Source organism: Astyanax mexicanus, chromosome 14 (genome assembly GCF_023375975.1).
Source record: "Astyanax mexicanus isolate ESR-SI-001 chromosome 14, AstMex3_surface, whole genome shotgun sequence".
In the NCBI taxonomy this organism is placed as follows: domain Eukaryota; kingdom Metazoa; phylum Chordata; class Actinopteri; order Characiformes; family Acestrorhamphidae; genus Astyanax; species Astyanax mexicanus.
The window spans coordinates 32,597,045-32,616,917 of NC_064421.1; the positions used below are offsets into that span (position 1 = coordinate 32,597,045).

The window sequence follows — 19,873 nt, forward strand, 5'->3', positions numbered from 1 at the left end:
TAAAATATTGTATTAGATTCAGGGTTAAAACATTTTTCAAAGAGTTACAACAGGCAAATGGCACCCATTCGGTGGAATGGCCCATATATCGAACATGAAACACTAATCAGACACAAATATAAAAGGGATAAATCAGTTTAATAAATACTTTAATAAATGCAGGGGTGCAAAGATAACCAGACGTTACACTAAATAACAGAGCTAAGGCAACTAAAACAGACAAGCTGGGATACAAAATCAGAAAAGTAGTCATACCAAACAACAAATCCAATATGGAGCAAAGCTAACAAATAGAAACAGTGAACAGACAGAGATTGGTAACAAGCAGAAAAAACACCAGAGATAAAGCATTCAGTATGTAGCGGATAACTTGGCAATACGTTGCCAAGTGCAATGTTAAAAAAATATATATAGCATAAAAGCATATACGAACACATATTAACAGACTAGATTACAAACAGGTGTGCTTGCCGCTAAGCACAGATATTTGTAGAATATCCCAGAATAATGACATTGAGCTGTACACAAATAGTGTGAAATAATTAGCTAATCATTGCAATGTAAGAATTCTGAGCATCTAAGATCTCGGCTCAGCTTTTCTCACGTTTCTTTTTCCTCTATATGTGCCCTTTAACTAGGATAATTAGGTTAAGGCTAATCCTCTTAAAGTAAGTAAATACTTTATATGTAATATAATTGGACAGAATTTGTCTACCAGTAAGGTTTTAATGTTAATACTATCAGTTTGTTGTAACTCTTCACAAAAACTTTTTTTTAAATTATTCTTCGCTCATGTTCGGTTCTAGTCTCAGGGTAAGAACAGCCCTGTAAGGTTTTTCAAAAATCTCCTTCAGATTCAGACATGCCCACTTATTGATAAAAAAATAAAAAGATTAAAAAATACCCTTTTTTTCAGGATAGACAATGAGCGTTCTGTTATGAGAAGAACACACACTTACTTGTTAATCAGAGAACGCTCAGCCACTGGAAAACAAAATCAACTCGCTGCGTTAAGGCCCTGTGTTCAACAGGCACATTCAGTATCTGTGTGTTACATATTGAGTTTGAGTTTGAGTCCCGGCGCTGCTTTTCTGTGGAAGCTTCCTGCCCACACGTGTCCTTCTGCATCTGTGAACTCTCCCTCACCCTCAAATCTGAAGAGAAAGAACAGAAATTGAATTTGGGAACATCTCAAATCATCAGTTACTGAAGCTTAAACCTCTAAAACAATCAACACGCAGGAATCCACCCTGCGTGTTTTTCCTAATAAAATATATTAGTTTAGTATTTAACTCAGTAACACAATTCTATCTCAAAGCCTTTGGACCTATAAATGGATTTTTTCCCTAGAGAAATTATACTTCACAGCATGAAATCTATAAGTACTATATTGCAGGAGATATTAAACAACACATGGGAAACAGTATTATCAAATCATGACAGCAAAATAAATTTTGATAAACATTAGATTCAAGATGCATTATCAATCGTGTTGTTTTACATATTGCATTTTATGTACTAGCCCTCTGTGGTCAAGCAATGTGTGTCAGATTTGCCCTTATTTTTTATGCTCATAGTTTTTTTTCTGAATTGTTCTGAAAGTCCATCTAGAACTATCTACAAAATTGTAAAACACTGTAGATGAATCAGACCATGGTTCAGTAGATCCCGACCGAGAAAACCTCTTTTGGATAGAACTCTGGTGCTACTTTGGTTCAGACCCAAACTGAAAAGTCAGAAAGTCCAGACCAAACAATGTGGGTGTGAAATATATACAGGTCTGGAAAAAAATAAGAGACCACTTAAAATGACGAGTTTCTCTGATTTTACCACATTACAATTCTCTGGAGTATAATCAAGATGAAAAAGAATGATCACATACCATTAAACCAAGCTGAAATGCTTGAATTTTTGCACCAGGAGTGGCATAAAGTTATCCAAGAGCAGTATGTAAGACTGGTGGAGGAGAACATGCCAAGATGCATGAAAACTGTGATTAAAAACCAGAATTATTCCACCAAATACTAATTTCCAAACTTTTCTTTGCATTATTTGAGGTCTGAAAGCTCTGCATCTTTTTAAAAATTATTTTAGCCATTTCTAAATGGCTCTAAATGACAATATTTTTATTTGGAATTTGGGAGAAATGTTGTCCGTAGTTTATAGAATAAAACAACTAGTATATAATAGATAATAAATACTCAATATAGAAAATAAATATCACAGGGGCAGATAATAAGTAATTTTTTAAAGGTGAGTTACCTTTAAAATACCCAATGCTCAATTAAACAATGCTGTCCTCTCTAATGGTTTCGACTGATATTTAAGTACAGTAAAATTATTTTCTGGTTAGTTGGAATCTAACTATCTAGCATTTTAAAAGCGTGTAACCTGTTGTTATTGAAGTTTCCAGAGTATGTGGTTCCATCAGGGAAGGAGTACGTTCCCCTGCCGTGGTACATGTTCTCCCTGAACTGGCCTTCATACACAGCCCCAGAAGGATGAGAAAGAGTCCCCCTGCCATTCATCTGCAACACATAAACACAGGACACTACATTACCCATAAGGCACTTCTGTTTTCTGTGTTAACACAGGCTTTAATATCACTATGCTACAAAAGTCTCTTTGTTCAGCTTTAAAGCTAAGATGATTGGTAACCCCTAAGCATGCTTTCAGGCTTGTATGCGATATTGTCCAACAGAACACTTAAATTGCTAACAACAATATAATTTTTAAACTAGTATAATTCATATACACCTCTGGAATAAAAAATGATGAGTTTCTTTGATTTTATCAAATTAAAAACCTCTGGAATATAATCAAGAGGAAGATGGATGATCACAAGCCATCAAGTCAGGCTGAACTGCTTGAATTTTTGCACCAGGAGTGGCATAAAGCTATCCAAAAGCAGTGTGTAAGAGTGGAGGAGAACATGCCAAGAAGCATAAAAAACATTAAAAACCAGGGTTATTCTACCAAATTATTTACCAGATTTTTTTAACTCAATTTTTTTATAACTTTATGAATATAAACTTGTTTTTTTTTTGCATTATTTAAGATCTGAAAGCTCTGCATCTTTTTTGTTATTTCAGTAATTTCTCATTTTCTGCAAATAAATGCTCTAAATGACAATATATTTATTTGGAATTTGGGAGAAATGTTGTCCGTAGTTTATAGAATAAAACAACAATATTAATTTTACGCAAACATTCTTTTTGTACAATGGAAGAAAGTGGTCAATCAGAAAGTCTATATACTTTGTTGAGGTCATTTTTACACCTTCAGGGACCCTAAAGGGGCTATCAGCTCTTTCCCTATGATTCCGGCTCAAAACATGACTTCGCCACCTCCTTGCTCTCCTAATCTGATTAACAGAGAACCTGTCTGCGCTCTGAAACAGTCACACGTCTCTTTACAGTACGATGATGATCACGCTTCTGTTTTCGTGAAATATCTAATGTTTTCATACCTTGTCCAAGGCATTGCACTACATTGGCCTGCTTAATAATATGGAACATCCTTCTTAAGTAGTTTTCCTTTAATTGAGCTCACCTGGCAAACTAATTATCACAGGTATGATTGATTTCAGTGATTCAAAGATCCCTGAGACACAATACCACCCATGAGTTTAATTGAGAAACAAAAAAATTATCTTTATGACACTTTTTTGCATAATTTGCATAACGATTTGGAACCACAGTTTATGTTTTTCTTTATAATTTAGATGAAACTAGTATTAATCTACAATGTAGGCAATTTTAAAATAATGTAAAAAATATTTGACTAAATTTAATGTGTTTAATGTAAGTTAGATTGTTAGCATTGCAAATAACTGAATCTGTGCACACACACACACACACACACACACACACACACACACACACACACACACACACACACACACACACACATATACATACCTTATCATTGCTCCACTCTCCGGAATATGTTGTCCCAGAAGATGAGATCTGTGTGCCAGTACCTTGTCTCATCATCACTCCTTCAGGGGTATGACAGCACTCCCCCTCTACCAAACACACACACACACACACAACACAACACAAACATGCAAATTGAGAGAGTCGTAGATGAACATTCCTGAATCCTGAATACTGATTTTGTTGGGTGGCACAGTGGCTTAGTGGTTAGCATGTTCTCCTCCCAGCACTGTGGTTCTGGGTTCTGGGTTTAAGTCCCTATCTGGGTGGAGTTTCCATGTTCTTCATGTGTCTGTGTGGGTTTCCTCTGGGGACTCTGGTTTCCTCCCACAGTCCAGAAACATGGAGATCAGGTAAATTGGATACTCTAAATTACCCAGAAAAATGTAATACTCTAAATTGATCTGGCAAATTGAATACTCTAAAATTAATCTGGTGTGTATGTGTAAAAGTGTGTGGTATGTTTTTCCCTTGTGTCTGTGTGTAAAATGTGTATACGACTGTGCCCAGTCGGATTGGCACTCTTTCCTGGGTAAATGCTGTAGCGCCCGATGCATTCCTCCAGGTGGACGGTCGTTTCCGGTTGAGAGTACGCTGTGCGCTATTGGCTGCCGCTTTTCACCGGTGTGTGGATGAGTGTTGATGTGTAATGTGCTTGTGTGTAAAATGTGTAAATTGTAAAGCGTCCTTGGGTTTCTAGAAAGGCGCTATATAAGTTGAATTTCATTTATTCATTCATTTCAATAAAAGCTCCATTCTAGATATATTAGCCAGAAAAGTTTAGTCATGTGCACATTTGTCATGTGTGCACCATGAAACTCCATTCATACATAAAGGGCACCCGAAGTGCACTGACAAATTTTGGGAACATTTTTTTAACATTTTAGACATTTAAAGTGCACCTTAGAATGCTAAAAAATAACAATAATAATAATTTCCACACATTTTCTACACGTGTTCTGTACATGTGGTTAGACACTCACCATACGTGTCTCCATTTGGAAAAATGTAGGAGATTTTTAGAAGCTCAGACTCTGAAACACACAAATCCAGCTGTAAACAAAACATTAACAATAAAGCTACACAACACTGAGGAGAGTTCTCCCGTGAAGACGTTTGTAACCAGTCTTTTGTTCATCTATTAGTGACTGTATTTCACTAATTTAAGTCTAATAAGAAACACTTTCCTTTACAGCAGGGGTGGGTGATAACTTGAATATTTTTGAATATTCCTTCATTTGATAAAAGTATTGCATAAAAATATGACATTACACCTCTGAGATTTGAGATTTTCACCAGATTGTAACAGAATCCATGATCCAACATGTGATGATACTAATAATGCACTTCATATATCCTGGACTGAAGTTAAATAAATGATGTGTCGCTAGAAGATGTTATTTAATGAGAAAATTAGAAAAGTGTGAAATTTCAGGGTATTTTCGCAGTAATGATATTCAAAATATTAACAACAATGTGGCACATTACTTTTTTACAGTACCAAAAAGTGAAAAGTTTCACCTTCAACATTTCATTTTTTTACTATTTATTTCCTACATTGTATAAATTAATATTAAAGACATGAAAGCCATTAAGGAACACATATGGAACGACATAGTAAACAGTAAAAAAAAAAGTTGTCCTCCATAATCCCCTGATCTAAACCTGATTAACTGAGATGGTGATTTGGGATGAGCGGAAGCTTCACAGCTTTAAGGAAAAGCAGGAACTATTGTTCAGCACCTCCAGGAACTCAAGATGCAGAGAAAACTATTCCAGGTGACTCTCCCTCATGAAGACACTGAGATTAAAAAACCAAGAGTGTGCAGATCTGTCCTCAAAGCTAAATGTGCTTTAATATTAAATTTACATTAAATAAAATGTTGAAGAGAAAGAAAACACATTGAATGATATAGAGCTAAATATTAAAACTGTTTAGATAAAAGTGCAGGATGGGATACTTACGTTCACACTCATCAGACATGATGATAAACAAAATACAGTCCTCTAATAAAAGAGCAGTAGACTTAATTCAGTCTGTTTATCTAAAATTAAAGGACTATTTCAGTAAAACAGAAACCATAAACCCTGCAGTGAAAAAGCTGCTTCACCCCGGCAACCCGTAAACAACAATGTCCGCGCAGCTCTTCTGCCCCCTGCTGGCTCAGTAAGGCATCCAGGTTTCTGCTTTTTTAAATGTAAAAAAAACCTATCAACCAAAAGTGCATACTAATACCAAGGGTACATGTCAGAGAAAAAAAACAATAATAAAAAAGTACATATATATAAGGTTACGTTATATATAAATTATAGCGTAATATTTTTAATGCATGCTTATTACTTGAGTATTCTATAATATAAATATAATATACTAAAAGTAATCAAATATTTTTTTTTATTTTACTTTGTGAATATTCATTTCCTCTTATATCAGAAACACTTGTATAAGAAACTTGATGTATGATATATTTTATGCATTGTTTTATTTTAAGATGTGTAATTTGGAAGCACAATATTATCTCTGATTATTAGTTTTATAGGAGATAAACTGAATGGTGTGACAGTTTTTTTAACTGAAGGATGTGTTGAAATTGTAATTTCATATAAAATTAACAACAACAACAAATGATTAAAATAGCAGCAATTTCATTAATTGCCGTTTTTATTAGTCAGATGTTCATAGAAAATTAATGATGGCGTTTGAGGACATGTAAATATATTAATAAATAATGTCTTTAAAAATATATAATAAATTATAATATTTTGTTGACATTAATTAAAATACTTCGTTGGGGACTCAGTAAATCACTCTAACGTAATGTAACAAAAATAGCAATAACTATTGCGATAAAGTAAGCTATAAAGAATATTTGTTATGTGAATATTATATATTAATATTATTATAATATTATTTTATTTGTTTATTTTTTTCCGCCGGCAGGAAGTGCGGCTGCGCGCGGGCTCACGAGCGTTTCGAATGTTTTCAGCTGTTTTTATTCGAACTGTTTCTGATCTTCAGAGCAGGAGCAGCAGCTTCGTTTCCTGAGCGGAAAACTTCTCTACGACTGAACAGATTATCACTTTATACTCACTGTTTTATTACCTGTATTGTATTTTAATTACTGTATTATATTACTGTATTATCTGTATTATCTGTATTACTGTATTATGTTCTGTTTTGAATTCCTTTTTGCAGGTTACCCGGACCGTTACTGCACCCGTTGTGGAGAGCGACGCCCTGCGGTCGGACATGGACTGGCGGAAGAAGATCTGTGGGGTCCATCCACTCGAGGTTAGTCATTTTCGTCTCGCATTTTACACCAAATTCACGATAAGAATACTTAGAATAATTAAACTAGAGCTGCATCTTCATTAATTACATGACATAAGTGTTGTTATTTTACCACAAGCAGCTTATTGCTTCATATTGATCGATTTATTTTATGTATTGTCTGTTAATTATTGTGTAATTGTTGTATTTATCTGTATTGTTCTGTTACTAATGCATTTTTGCATTACCTCGCATAGTCCATCCACTCGAGGTTGGTAGAATTTGGTCTCACATTTTACACCAAATTCATGATTAATAGTACCTAAAATTATGTACACTAGAGCTGGATCTGCATTAATTACAGGACGTATTTGTTGTTATTCGACAACTGAGCTTCTTATTGCTTGATATTGATCGATTTATTATCTGTATTGTCTTTTAATTATCGTGTAATTGTTGTATTTATCTGTATTGTGCTGTTATTAATCTCTTTTTGCAGGTTTCCGGCCCCGTTGTGGAGAGCGACCCCCCACGTTCGGATTTCGACTGCCGGAAGAAGATTTTTGGAGTCCTTCCACTCGAGGTTGGTAGAATTTGGTCTCACATTTTACACCAAATTCATGATCACTAATGTAGTTATATCTTTCATTGTTCTTTAAGCAGGCTAGATACCATATCTGTCTTTATTTGATGATAAAGAGACCAATAAAAATTCTTCAAAATGACTTTTTTATGTCATATATTGTTAAATGTATATGATACACACACTGTAAATGCTTATATATGTTGGTATATGTTTTTGAAAATGGTTGGTATATGCAAACTATTTGTTTAAATTGCAGGTGGATTCTGATCTGGACACCAGTTCGGAGGACTCCTTCATTCTCCAGTTCTTTCCTGTGAGTCTCTATCAGACTTTCATTTTTGATCAGCATAAATATGAATAGATGATTTGTCCACATTACAGCAGTAGAACAGTAAAAATGCAGAAGAGCATTGCATCATACATCTGCTTCCAAAACCACATATCTCCTATAATCTAAAACAGTACAGCACCGTGGGTAGTACATTTATCAGAGGCAGGGTCAGGTGTATGAGAAAAGGATGTTGATGTTGCTTTATTAGTGATAATGTTTGCTTCTAACTAGGTTTGGCTGCTTTGGTTACAGTGTGTCTGTAGAAATGACTGCCTATAAACCTGAAATAACATGGACTTTTTTCTTCAACAGTGCACAGAAGGGTCTCCAGAGTCTTCTTCCCCAACATCTGGACGGCATGTCAACCCCCTTGTTCTTCACCCCACCGTGATGCCTCCCAGTCCTCCACGTCCCGGGCCAGGTCATAGAGTTACAGAGGTTGCAGAGGCAGTGCCCTCTCACCGGCTGGACTCTACTGGACCAGAGCCTGAGAGTCAGCCTGAGTCAGCTGCACAGGTAAAAGATTGTACTTAGTCTCATTTCATCTCTGCCTCTACCTCTACCTCACCATCAAATTCATTCAAATTGAAGACTTACACCTCTTTAAAACCCTATTTATTTCTTTACCTCTGTTCATTCTAGCGTGTGGCTGACTTGGGCCTGGATGTGGAGGATGATGGTCGTAGGCAGGACTGAGGCGGCGAGGAGGTGTTGGAGCCTGCTTCCAGCATGCAGGTCAGAGTTCAATGTTATTTACAGTAATGCACACAGATTTTTCTGTATAGAACCAACACCTAAAAACCTATTTGGATGCTTTAATTGAGTTTTATTAATTATTGGGTGAAATACAAATAACCAACAAAAAGTTATTTTTTTTTTTATAAAACTGTTATTTTTTATTATTCACATTAGTCTTTTTTGCCACTGTTTTTAGTCATTTCTATATTTTTATATTACTTGTGTCAGACTGGGTTTTTTAATTGCAGGTGGATTTTGATCAGGAGATCAGGCCTAAAATTTGAATCAGAGCAAATATTGTTCAAATATTTTTGATATTGGTATTATTTATTAATGTTTATGTCATTTGTTCCCTCTGTGTGTCTTGCTATATTTTTAAAATGTTTTTAAAGGTTTGTTTAATCTTATCTCCTGTTGTTTTATCTTTTTCTTGGACAGTCTCAGGAACCACCAGTGCCAGACCTGACCACCACCCTCTTCCCAGAGCCACCCCATCAGGAAGACACTGGACTGCCCTGGGTGTTGGTGGATGGTGGGTGCAGTCCAGTGTCTTCCTGATGGGGTGGCTCTGGGAAGAGGGTGGTGGTCAGGTCTGGCACTGGTGGTTAAACGCCTCACCACTGCCATTAACACCATCTTTCCTCTCAGATGGCGCCGCCGAGTCCAGCCGGAATCTGAGCCAGTGCCTGCTGCACAGGTAATATTATGTATTGGAATAGTGTGTCTTTAAATGATGGATAGTGTTATCAGATTATAGCAAATATGCAGTTTTGTTCTATTGTTCATTCATGTGCATGGAATGTATATGCCAATGCTTTTACAACATGTCTTGTTTCATTCTGTTTTCCATGCAGAGAGGACGGCTACAGCGCCTGGCTTTCTTCAGGAGGATGGTGTGGAAGACGTGATGAGGCGGCCTGGAAGCAGAGCTTTTTATTATAGATAGATAGTTAGACACATAAATAGGAAAAAAATGATAAATAAATAGATAATGATCAGATAAAGAGAAATAGGAAAAAAGAAAGAGTAGATATATAATAATCAAAAGAAGGCACTTAAACACGAAACAGTAGATAAAAAAGTTGATATAGATAGACATTTAAAGATAAACCAGGGAGGATAGATAAATAGATAATAATCAGATAAAAAAATGAAATAAGAGAAAGTAGAAAGATCATTATCAAAAGAAGGCACTTAAACATGAAATAAATAGATAGATTGATACATATGAGCAAAAAGAAAACACTAAATACAAAAAAAAAACATTGACAGATACATAAATAGACAGATAGATAATGAACAAATAAACACTTAAACAGTAAAAGAGAGATACATAGATACATAGATACATAGATAGATAGATAACGAGTAAAAGTAAGACCCCTAAATATAAAAAATGTTGAAATAGATAGATAACGATCCAAAGAAGACACCTAAAAATGAAAAAGAGATGATACATATGAGCAAAAGAATAAACTAAATACAAAAAAGTTGACAGATACATAAATAGATAAACAAAGAAATAAACACTTAAACATGAAAAGATAGATAGATAGATAGATAGATAGATAGATAGATAACGAGTAAAAGTGAGACTCCTAAATATAAAAAAGTTGACATAGATAGGTAATGATCAAATAAGAACTTAAACATGAAAAAGTAAATAGATACATAAAAATCGATAGAGAGAGAGAGATCCCTTAAACAGACCCTTATTAAAAAAATAAAAAAATTTAAGTCAGATAGAAAACACTAAATACAAAAAAGTTGATAGATAGATAGATAGATAGATAGATAGATAGATAGATAGATAGATAATTCTCAAAGACATTTAAACATGAATACATGACAGATACATAAATAGATAGATAATGATCAGATCAACATGTAAACATGAAAAAATAGATAGATTATAAAATAAGACTTAAATATGAAATAAGTTGATATAATATAGATAGATAATGATCAAAAGAAGACACCTAAAAATAAAAAAGATAGATAGATAGATAGATAGATAGATAGATAGATAGATAGATAGATAGATAGATAGATAGATAACGAGTAAAAGTGAGACCCCTAAATTTACAAAAATGTTGAGATAGATAGATAACGATCAAAAGAAGACACCTAAAAATGAAAAAGAAAGTAAATAGATAGATAGATAGATAGATAATGATCAAATAAACACTTAAACATGAAAAAGTAAATAGATACATAAGTAGATACATAAAAAAATATATAGATAGATAGATAGATAGATAGATAGATAGATAGATAGATAGATAGATAGATAGATAGATAGATAGTGAGTAAAATAAGACAATATTTCATAAAATATGAAATAAGTTGATATAATATAGATAGATAATGATCAAAAGAAGACACCTAAAAATAAAAAAGATAGAACAATTCAGTTTTAATGTACATGTTTTCAGATTTCTCTAGGCATAATTGTTTTTGTCTTATATTTAAAAGCTATAATAAACTTTATATATTTTCCTCTTATTTTGTGGTTTGCTTCTTTTTTGTGTTCTTGTTTTATGCATCTTGAAGAATGGATATATGGATTAGCTTTAATAAACTTCACACATAGATAAATACACTGGACTGGATTATTCAAGTTAAAAGCTCTGTACACACACACACACAAATCAGAATTTAAATATGGTTAGACCTGCCTTACTGTTATTTATAAACATAAATAATGGAAATTGCTCATAACTATAAACACTGTCAGCTTCAGTTTGTTCCACTAACTGTAGTTTAATAAAATAACGTGATGCATTCTGGTTCGTGTTCAGCTCATGTAGTGAGCTTCAATGTTTGCTTCCTACTGTTCTATTTTTAATGGACTGAAGACACTTTACACTGCATGGTCAGCAATTAATAATATTAATGTAACAACTAATGTAATTCCTTTGAAAAAGATTATGAAACAGGATATTGTCGCTGTCCAATAAAAAAATGTATCTTCAAAACAGCAACTTTACATGAGAAAGATAAAATCTTCTTAACTTTTGGTGAAAGTCAATGTAAAAAGAGTTTATTTTAGGTATTTCTAAACCTGATTAACTGAGAAGGTGATTTAGGATAAGCAGGAGCTTCACAGCGTGAAGGAAAAGCAGCAACAATTGTTCAGTATCAAACATTAACATTTTAATATAACATTATAGTCATCATGGCTTTTAGAAAAATGTGTTTTGATGAAGGGGGGTAGTCTAGATATTTGTACAAGGGGGTACTGGCATTTCTTTCCCTTACATTACTTTTACTTTTATACTTAAAGTAGTTTAAAATCAGTATTTTTACACTTTTACTTAAATAAAACAAATCTTCAGTAGATACTTTAACTTCTACAGAAGTATTTTAAACGGTAATATCTATACTTCTACATATAGAGTAATAACTAGAGTACTTGAATACTAGAATGTGAATAATAGAGTTTAAATTAAGGGTGTAAATTAAGTTGAGTATATTCTTAAGTAAGATTAGAGTTTAATAATAAAATAAGTATTTAGTTAGTTAGATTTAGTCACACTTTGGCTGGAGTGCCCTTTGGAGTGCATGCTTTATAAATAAACGCGAGTTGATTTTACCGCCATCTGGTGGCTGAACCGCAACACTGCAGCAGCGCCTTCCACCCGGAAGCAGAGCCTCACTCACTGCAGGAGTAAACACGTGTGTGCTGGAGGACTGAGCCTGAGCCTGACTGATTATCTACCAGCTTTATCAGTGAGTAAATGCTCTTATATTAACAATCCTCTATTTAGCGGAGTTATTGGGTATTAATGTAGGATCTTCATTTATTCTAAACATCTTTGAACATCAGATAAACACTGTGAGAAATGTGAGCTCTCAGTCTGTTAGCAAAGCTAGCTATCTAACCTGTTAGCCTAGCAGCTGTAAACTACTGAGTATGGGAGTATGTGGATTTAAAGTCCATGCCCTCCTCTATCTCCCCAACGTTAGGGTCTCCACAGAGTGAGAAATACTGGTAAATATGTTTTAAATGTGAACTGAATTAAATTAAATCGGATTGCCTGCAGTTAAAAAAGATGTGTCTTTTTGTTGTGGTTAGTAAACTGAGAGGAGAAACCCAGAAGAGACAAAGTTGTCACAACGTTGTTTATTTTCTTGAAACGTTGCTACAACGTTTTCCAAATATTGCATAGCTTGTGTTTTATCTACAGCGCTGTCTCGAGCTCATCATTAGATAACATTGCATCTTGGTTAAATTGTATTAGACAGTTTTCCAAAATAATGACACCCCCTCTTATCTAAAGACAAATCAGAGGCTTTTCACTCACAGACTTTTTTACTCAGATATTTAACTCACAGACTCACAGGGTTTTTAGTCACGGACTAAGATTTTGCAATAACTGGGGGTCACTATTTGCAAGACAACAACTAGATTGTTTCTGAGATTTCCCTCATCCTTCTGGTGGAGTTTACATTCAATACATATTACAAATAATGTGTACCGTATATCAATACTGTGATTTATCAGAGGCAACTTTTGTTCCTATCATCAGTTTATTTTTCTGCCACACTGTTAGTTCTTGATATATATATTTTTAATAGAGTACATTTTGTGTTCTACTCTGCCTATAAACTTCTTCTTCCATTTTTTTTTGCTACAACCTTGTATAGCAAAGATTCATATTGTCACTGCTATACATTTGGCTTAGTTTTAAATAGCATTAATGCAATAAATAACATCATTCTTGCAAGATGTGTATTTATTAAACTTGTTTGTATAAAAAATAACACTGCACAATAAGACAAAGTAGTGCAAAATGAAACAACTTTAAGTACTTTTCCTGTGCTACCTTTCCTTAAAGTACTATATGTATTAAAGTAAGAACCATATTAATTGCAAAATGTGTTATTTTTCCAAATCGTTTGTAAACAGGTCACGTAAAATATTCTTGCCTTGCTGTTTCCCGTAGCTCTCCTATTGGTTGTTGACATTGTTCATGTCAATATTTGCGTGAGCTGAGTCTTAAGACATACGATAATATTAAACACTGTTAAATTTATCAGAACACAAGAACGAGAAAAGACTGACCAATAGTTTTAATCCTAACCACCTTACACTGAACAATCCATATGTTGCGACCACGACTCGACTGTAACTCGACTCCCGTGATTTTATTCTGACTCTGGAAATTTGTCTGTGACAGTGAAATCGCTTGAAAATTGTTAGGTTTAAAGTTGCCATTACATTACGAGGAAGAAACCATAGGAGGAACCAAGACTCAGTCAGAGCAACCCAACCCCCTTGGGTCGACCTAGACAGTACAAACAAATAACAGAATAAAAACAGCAGAACAGACAGAGATAATGAAGAGCTATAGCTAATGTAGAAACAGGTTCTGATGTATGAGTGTGAGGAGATGATTGGCACATGATGGATAATGGAGAGCTATACTAGTGAGTACATTCAGAGGGCACACACATTGATTTGGTGAGAACACATCCCCGAAGCGGTGGGCATTGGCATTGGCATTGGTCTGGGAGCAGTGAGCGTTAAGGGCCTCAAGGGACCAACAGTGGCAGCCCTGCCAGATCCACAACCTTGTCGTCGATGGCTTTAACCACTGAGCCACCATTGCTCCAGGTTATTCACTAAACATCTCTTGGAGTTCAGTTAAATCCATCATTCAGAAATGTAAGGAATATGGCACATGTATAAATCTGCCTAGTGCTGGCCGTACTCCTGAACAGAGTGACTATACTAAAAGGGGATTCATGAAGAAGGCCATCAACTCTGAGGTTGTTACAGCAGCAAGGTTCAACAGCTGAGAAAAAACCCTGCATAAGACTGCTGTTGCTAGGTTCTTCCTTTAAATGGAAAGCAGATTAATTTGGAAAAAGGGGGTGTCCTCAAACACTTGGACATTTCTGACAGGGATTAAGCCAATCTTGGACTACACAGCATTTTTAGTTACAATTTAAGGAAATATAGTCTACATCTAGGCTTACTCCCTGTGCAAGGAAACTGCCCCATAGTGTAAAACTGTTGTAAAAATGGCACAGATTATTATTTATGAATAGGCTTTCTTTGTCTGTATGAACACTGATATTTAGAAATCTTTCACAAACCATTCTAACACTATCAGTGCTGCTTAAAGGTTTGGATTTTTGAGGAATTCTGCTTATTAGTATGTGAATTTAATCCTAATTTAGGGATCTCTCTGCTGTCTCTGTGTCGTTAGATCATGGGGAAGTCCAAGCAGGTGGGAAACCACAAAAGTGACAAAAAGAAGAACATAGCAAAAACATGGAAGACGAAACGACGGACAAAAGACCTGGATCAGATCCATGCAGACATGATCCCTGCTAACGCAGTCAAGCTGCTGAAACAGGATGTGGATTATGACGTCACGGGCTGCGCTCAGCACTACTGCCTGCACTGCGCGTGAGTTTTTATTTCGTTCTTTGTTTTTTCAATATCTCAAAACACTGTACACTAGGGGTAGGCGATATGGCCCTAAAATAATATCACAATATTTTATGGTATATACTGAAATTGATAAATTGAGAATCATGAAAAGGCTGTGATTTAAAAATACACCCAATAGGAATTCAAAACTGATACACCTGGGATTGTGTAATTAAAAAATAATCCCTGATCAAAACTGTTCAACATTTGAATTTACAGCTGAATGAGTCAACATACTAGTAGTCCAAACAACAGATGAAACATGTTTGATACTGTATAGATATTTATAGATACATGACATTCTTCATTATATGTAAGAACCATTCAGCCAGGCAAAGAACCTTGTAACCAGTCATGTGTAGTAAGAGTGAAGGATTACTGAATTTTTTGTACTATAAGATGCACTTAAAATCCTTCAATTTTCCCAAAAATCAACAGTGCAACTTATGTCAAGTACACCTTATGTACACCTTAATCCAGTACACCTTATGTATGAATTCTACCAGTCAGGTTGTAAGGAGCAGTAAAGCCACTCCGCTGAAGTACAGCATTATACAGGAGTTTTAGTTTGGTTCTGAGCCTAGAACAATATTAGCATTAGCCGCTAACCGTGTTAAACTCTTTCGCCGTTCAGAGGTAAGTATTATGGGCCTGTAGCCTGCCGCTAATCCCAGCTAGCACTGCTGGAGCAGCATTAGCATTAGCTGCTGACCTTGCTAAGCGCTTGCTCTTCAGAGATAAGTATTATCGGCCTGTAGTCTGTGCGTTTACCAAGTTAAAACAAGCTACGTAGGATGAATGTGAGCAATCTAAGCTTACTATGAATAAACAGAAGCGCTTTACTCACCTAAACAAATGAGAGAAATCTGTGTAGATTAACATCCGGCCCTCGTTTGACTTAGCTTAGATTTATTCATCTTAGTTAAGTACACCCCTGTTCCTTAGTAGCGTCGCATAATATGCCTTATAATCTAGTGCACCTTGTGGATGAAAATATACCAGAAAATAGACTTTCATTGATAGTGTGCCTTATAATCCGTTGTGCCTTATATTGCAAAAAAAATATGGTAGTGAAATCAGAATCAGAACCATAATCTGGTATAATCTTGCCTATATTATTTTTTATTGTAGTAATACGTTCCCCACTGTGTGTTCATGAACATTGTACTGCATGTGTAGTCATGTTCAGTCTGTGACGGGGAAGAACGTGAAGAAGAACTTGAGCCAACTAATCAATTCATGCATTTGTATTTGTTGTTTATAAAAGTAATCATGAATATGTTGTATTAATTGTGATACTGATATGAGGTTATATCAGATAACACTACTGTGTTGTTTGTTGTATGGTTCAAAAATGGTTGAGGGTCAGCATTGCTGACCTGTACTGTCTGATTAACTGAGATAACTGTTGATTACAGGAGATACTTTGTTGACCTGAAAGCCCTGAAGGAACATTTCAAGACCAAGGTCCATAAAAGACGGTGAGTCATTTTAAACACTTCTTCTCACTGTGTGGTCCTGTGTGTGATAAGGGGTGTGGGTTAGACTACATCCCAATCCCATTTCACCACTAAGCCACACCCCTCTGTTTTCCATGTGCACGTTTATGGGTCGGGTCCTGATTCTTGCTAGGCTGGAGGGGTAGGTTAGGGGAAGTATTAGGGCTACATGACACTTCAAATGGAGAATGTTTAAAGGCACACTCAAAACAAAGGGCAGAGAATCAACGACCACCCATTTGTATTTTTTTTCTCGAAAAATTCTTAATATATTACATAATTTAATGTGTAGTTTCAATGTTTTATGGCCATTTTATTCACAACAAGCATGAAAAAAATCGCTAGTAGTTCATCTGAAAGCCTTGCTAACTTTTTTTAATACTAGTGATGGGTTGATCGCAAAAGATCCGGCTCTAAGAGCCGTCTCTTTGAAATGAACGACGGGAGCCTTGCTTTTTTATTTATTTATTATTATTTTTTTTTTTTTTTGCCGCGCATGATTGGTGTGTCTACACTGGGCAAGAGCAGAATGGGATGGGGAATGCTCTATTTTTCTTTCTTTAGACGTGGTTTATTAGTTACTATTATACAGTGTGAATCTCGTTTAGTTATAAAGTGTAATTATATACAAAGTGTAATTATTGGTTATCAAATCTGCCAAACCTTTAAATATATATATATATATTTAAACTTTTATTTAATGTTTCAAGATGAGACATATAAAACACAATAGAAGACAGCATGAAAATCTACATTAAGGAATAAAAATATATATAAAAACAGAGAAATATTAATAAGAGGCCAGTGGAAGCTCATCATAAATTCTTACAGTTTTTATAAATTCTTACATTTCTTATTCCTAGCAATTATGAAGGATTTCAAAGTGAAAAAACGTTCAGTAAGAAGATATCTAATGGTGAATATAGTATTTACTCAATAAAATATTAATATGAAAAAATATATTTAATCCATATGTCAGTGTGTGTGGGAAAAAAAACAGTATGTATTGCACCAACATACAACATCTGCAAACAGTGCAGATCATAACAGAAACAGAATCAACGCCTAAAAGATGAGCTCCATTTTTTTGCCAATCTTTGCTAACATTTGCAAAAAAGATTACCTGGATGCATGTTTTTTTTATTTTTATTTGCACAATTATTTTTTATTTTGTTAAGTGACACTTTGTTGATGTTTCTTTGGTGCTGTTCTTTTCACTGTATATAGTGGCAAATTTACAAATAATATACACATTTAGAGGTTGGACCTGTTTGTTTACTTGAGATGGGCCTTTGTTTTTGTATTTCTTAATGTATTTATTTTTATGTACATATTTTATATAATGTATGTTTTTGCACTAGTAATTCATTTTACACATAATTTGGTAATCAATTGATTTAAGCAACCAAAAACATCTAAGGAGCCACTTGGGAGCCGAAAGAGCTGGCTCTTTTTAGTGAGCTGAGCCAGAAGAACTGTCTCCCTAGAAAGAGCCGTAATTCCATCACTATTTCATACCACTGTACAATCTGTATCGGGTGCTTGAAGGATTGTCCCAATTCTTAGGGGGACGATTTGAGTGGAATAAAATATGTTTGGTTACATTTAAATACATTTTAGAGATAATTTACACTTTCATATCTACGTCAACAAACATATTAATAAATGTAATTTAAATGTAAAAATTTTGTTTTGGAATCGTAACATAACTACTTACAAAACACCTGCTTTTTATTTTTTATTTTTTAATTAAAGTTAAGGTGTTTAATCATCAGCACTACTCTGTTGTACACTTACCATTTCCTCTTCCTTCAGTTTGAAGCAGCTGAAAGAAGAGCCGTACACCCAGGCTGAGGCTGAGAGAGCAGCAGGAATGGGCTCCTATATCCCACCAAAAACTGTAGACGTTCAAACACAGCAAGTGGAGGAGGACATGGACTGACCAGCCTGATCTTCTGACTGGAGGACTCTTCTAGATCACTGTGATACAGTGATAAAGTGATCTTAATCTGGTAACACTTTGGAGAACAAGAATCTGTTCTTTGGTCTTGTTTAAGACTAAGGCTGCTGTGTTTTAGCACAGTGGATCAGGACGTGTGCTTATGGTTGTTCTGTATTCACAGTTAAAGCAAATGTAAGCCTTAAAAATGTTGGTGCAAAACTTTACCATAAACTTCTTAAACATAAAGGTACTTTTACAGTTAATTCAACAGTTAATGCCATATAAGAACTGATTTTAAATTATTGCTTAAAGAAATGTGAGGATGTAGAACCTTTAATTGGTAAAGAGTCTATATATTGATTTAAAAAAAAACATTTCAGCTTTAAAAACCTGTTAAAAGCAGTTCATTATGTAACCACCAATGGTCGTTTTATGGCATCACTGAAATAACTCATTGTAGGACCTTTATTTTTAAGATTCTGGAACAATTTTCTGTTTAATATTCTTTTTATTTTGCAGAATCTGATATTTGTCAAGACTTAATTGATAATAATTTTGTTGATTCATGATTACATAAAATAAACACTTAGATCCTGAAAGAGCTGGTTGATATTCAATCAGCCTCGTGTTCAATTGAATCCCACAGCCATGAACCGATATCATTGTTTGTTTACTCAGTTTTTCAGGATTTGTTCACAGATGAAACTATGTAATTACATATGTAATGTCATGTGTAAATAAAAATAAAGAGTAATGAGTACAGGAGTTAGGAGCAGGCGTGTTAAATTTGGTGTTATCACTCCCATACTGTCTCACACTGATCACTGGATATTCAACATGGCAGCTCATGGCAAAGAACTCTCTGGGGATCTGAAATAGAAAAAAAAATAATTGTTGCTCTACCTAAAGATAACCTAGGCTAAAAGAAGATTGCCGACACCCTGAAACTGAGCTACAGTAAGGTGTCCAGGACAATACTCAGGTTTAAAAGGACAGGTTGCACTCAGAACAGGCCTACCCATGGTTGACCAAAGAAGTGGAGTGCATGTGTTCAGCATAATATCCAATGGTTAGCTTCTGAAATGTGCTACTATGAGTGCTGTACAAGTTGTACACATACATC

The 19,873-nt window shown here is 34.8% G+C and overlaps 2 protein-coding genes across 2 annotated transcripts; one reads left to right on the plus strand and one right to left on the minus strand.

Moving 5' to 3' along the window:
* Positions 1-119: 119 nt before the first annotated feature.
* On the minus strand, positions 120-6,078 carry morn2 (MORN repeat containing 2). Its single transcript, XM_022672738.2, has 5 exons — positions 5,904-6,078; positions 4,922-4,972; positions 3,921-4,027; positions 2,392-2,528; positions 120-1,154 (listed from the first exon to the last, which is right to left on the minus strand). The coding sequence occupies exons 1-5, from the start codon at positions 5,920-5,922 to the stop codon at positions 1,052-1,054; spliced, it is 417 nt and encodes a 138-aa protein (XP_022528459.2). The 5' UTR covers positions 5,923-6,078; the 3' UTR covers positions 120-1,051.
* A 6,415-nt stretch (positions 6,079-12,493) lies between these two features.
* znf593 (zinc finger protein 593) lies at positions 12,494-19,515 on the plus strand. Its single transcript, XM_007244590.4, has 4 exons — positions 12,494-12,596; positions 15,083-15,285; positions 16,728-16,790; positions 18,624-19,515. Exons 2-4 carry the CDS (start codon positions 15,086-15,088, stop codon positions 18,748-18,750), a joined length of 390 nt encoding a protein of 129 aa, XP_007244652.1. The 5' UTR covers positions 12,494-12,596; positions 15,083-15,085; the 3' UTR covers positions 18,751-19,515.
* The last annotated feature ends 358 nt before the right edge of the window (positions 19,516-19,873 follow it).

What these genes read in the sequence shown, in the direction of transcription:
- morn2 (XM_022672738.2), bottom strand. An exon ending in TCCAAATGGAGACACGTATG is followed by an intron (nt 4,028 to 4,921) that starts GTGAGTGTCTAA and finishes TGTGTTTGGTAG; the next exon opens with AGGGGGAGTGCTGTCATACC. An exon ending in GGAAACTTCAATAACAACAG is followed by an intron (nt 1,155 to 2,391) that starts GTTACACGCTTT and finishes CTTTCTCTTCAG; the next exon opens with ATTTGAGGGTGAGGGAGAGT.
- znf593 (XM_007244590.4), top strand. Translation starts at nt 15,086, where the DNA reads ATGGGGAAGTCCAAGCAGGTGGGAAACCACAAAAGTGACAAAAAGAAG. An exon ending in CACTACTGCCTGCACTGCGC is followed by an intron (nt 15,286 to 16,727) that starts GTGAGTTTTTAT and finishes TGTTGATTACAG; the next exon opens with GAGATACTTTGTTGACCTGA. An exon ending in ACCAAGGTCCATAAAAGACG is followed by an intron (nt 16,791 to 18,623) that starts GTGAGTCATTTT and finishes CTCTTCCTTCAG; the next exon opens with TTTGAAGCAGCTGAAAGAAG.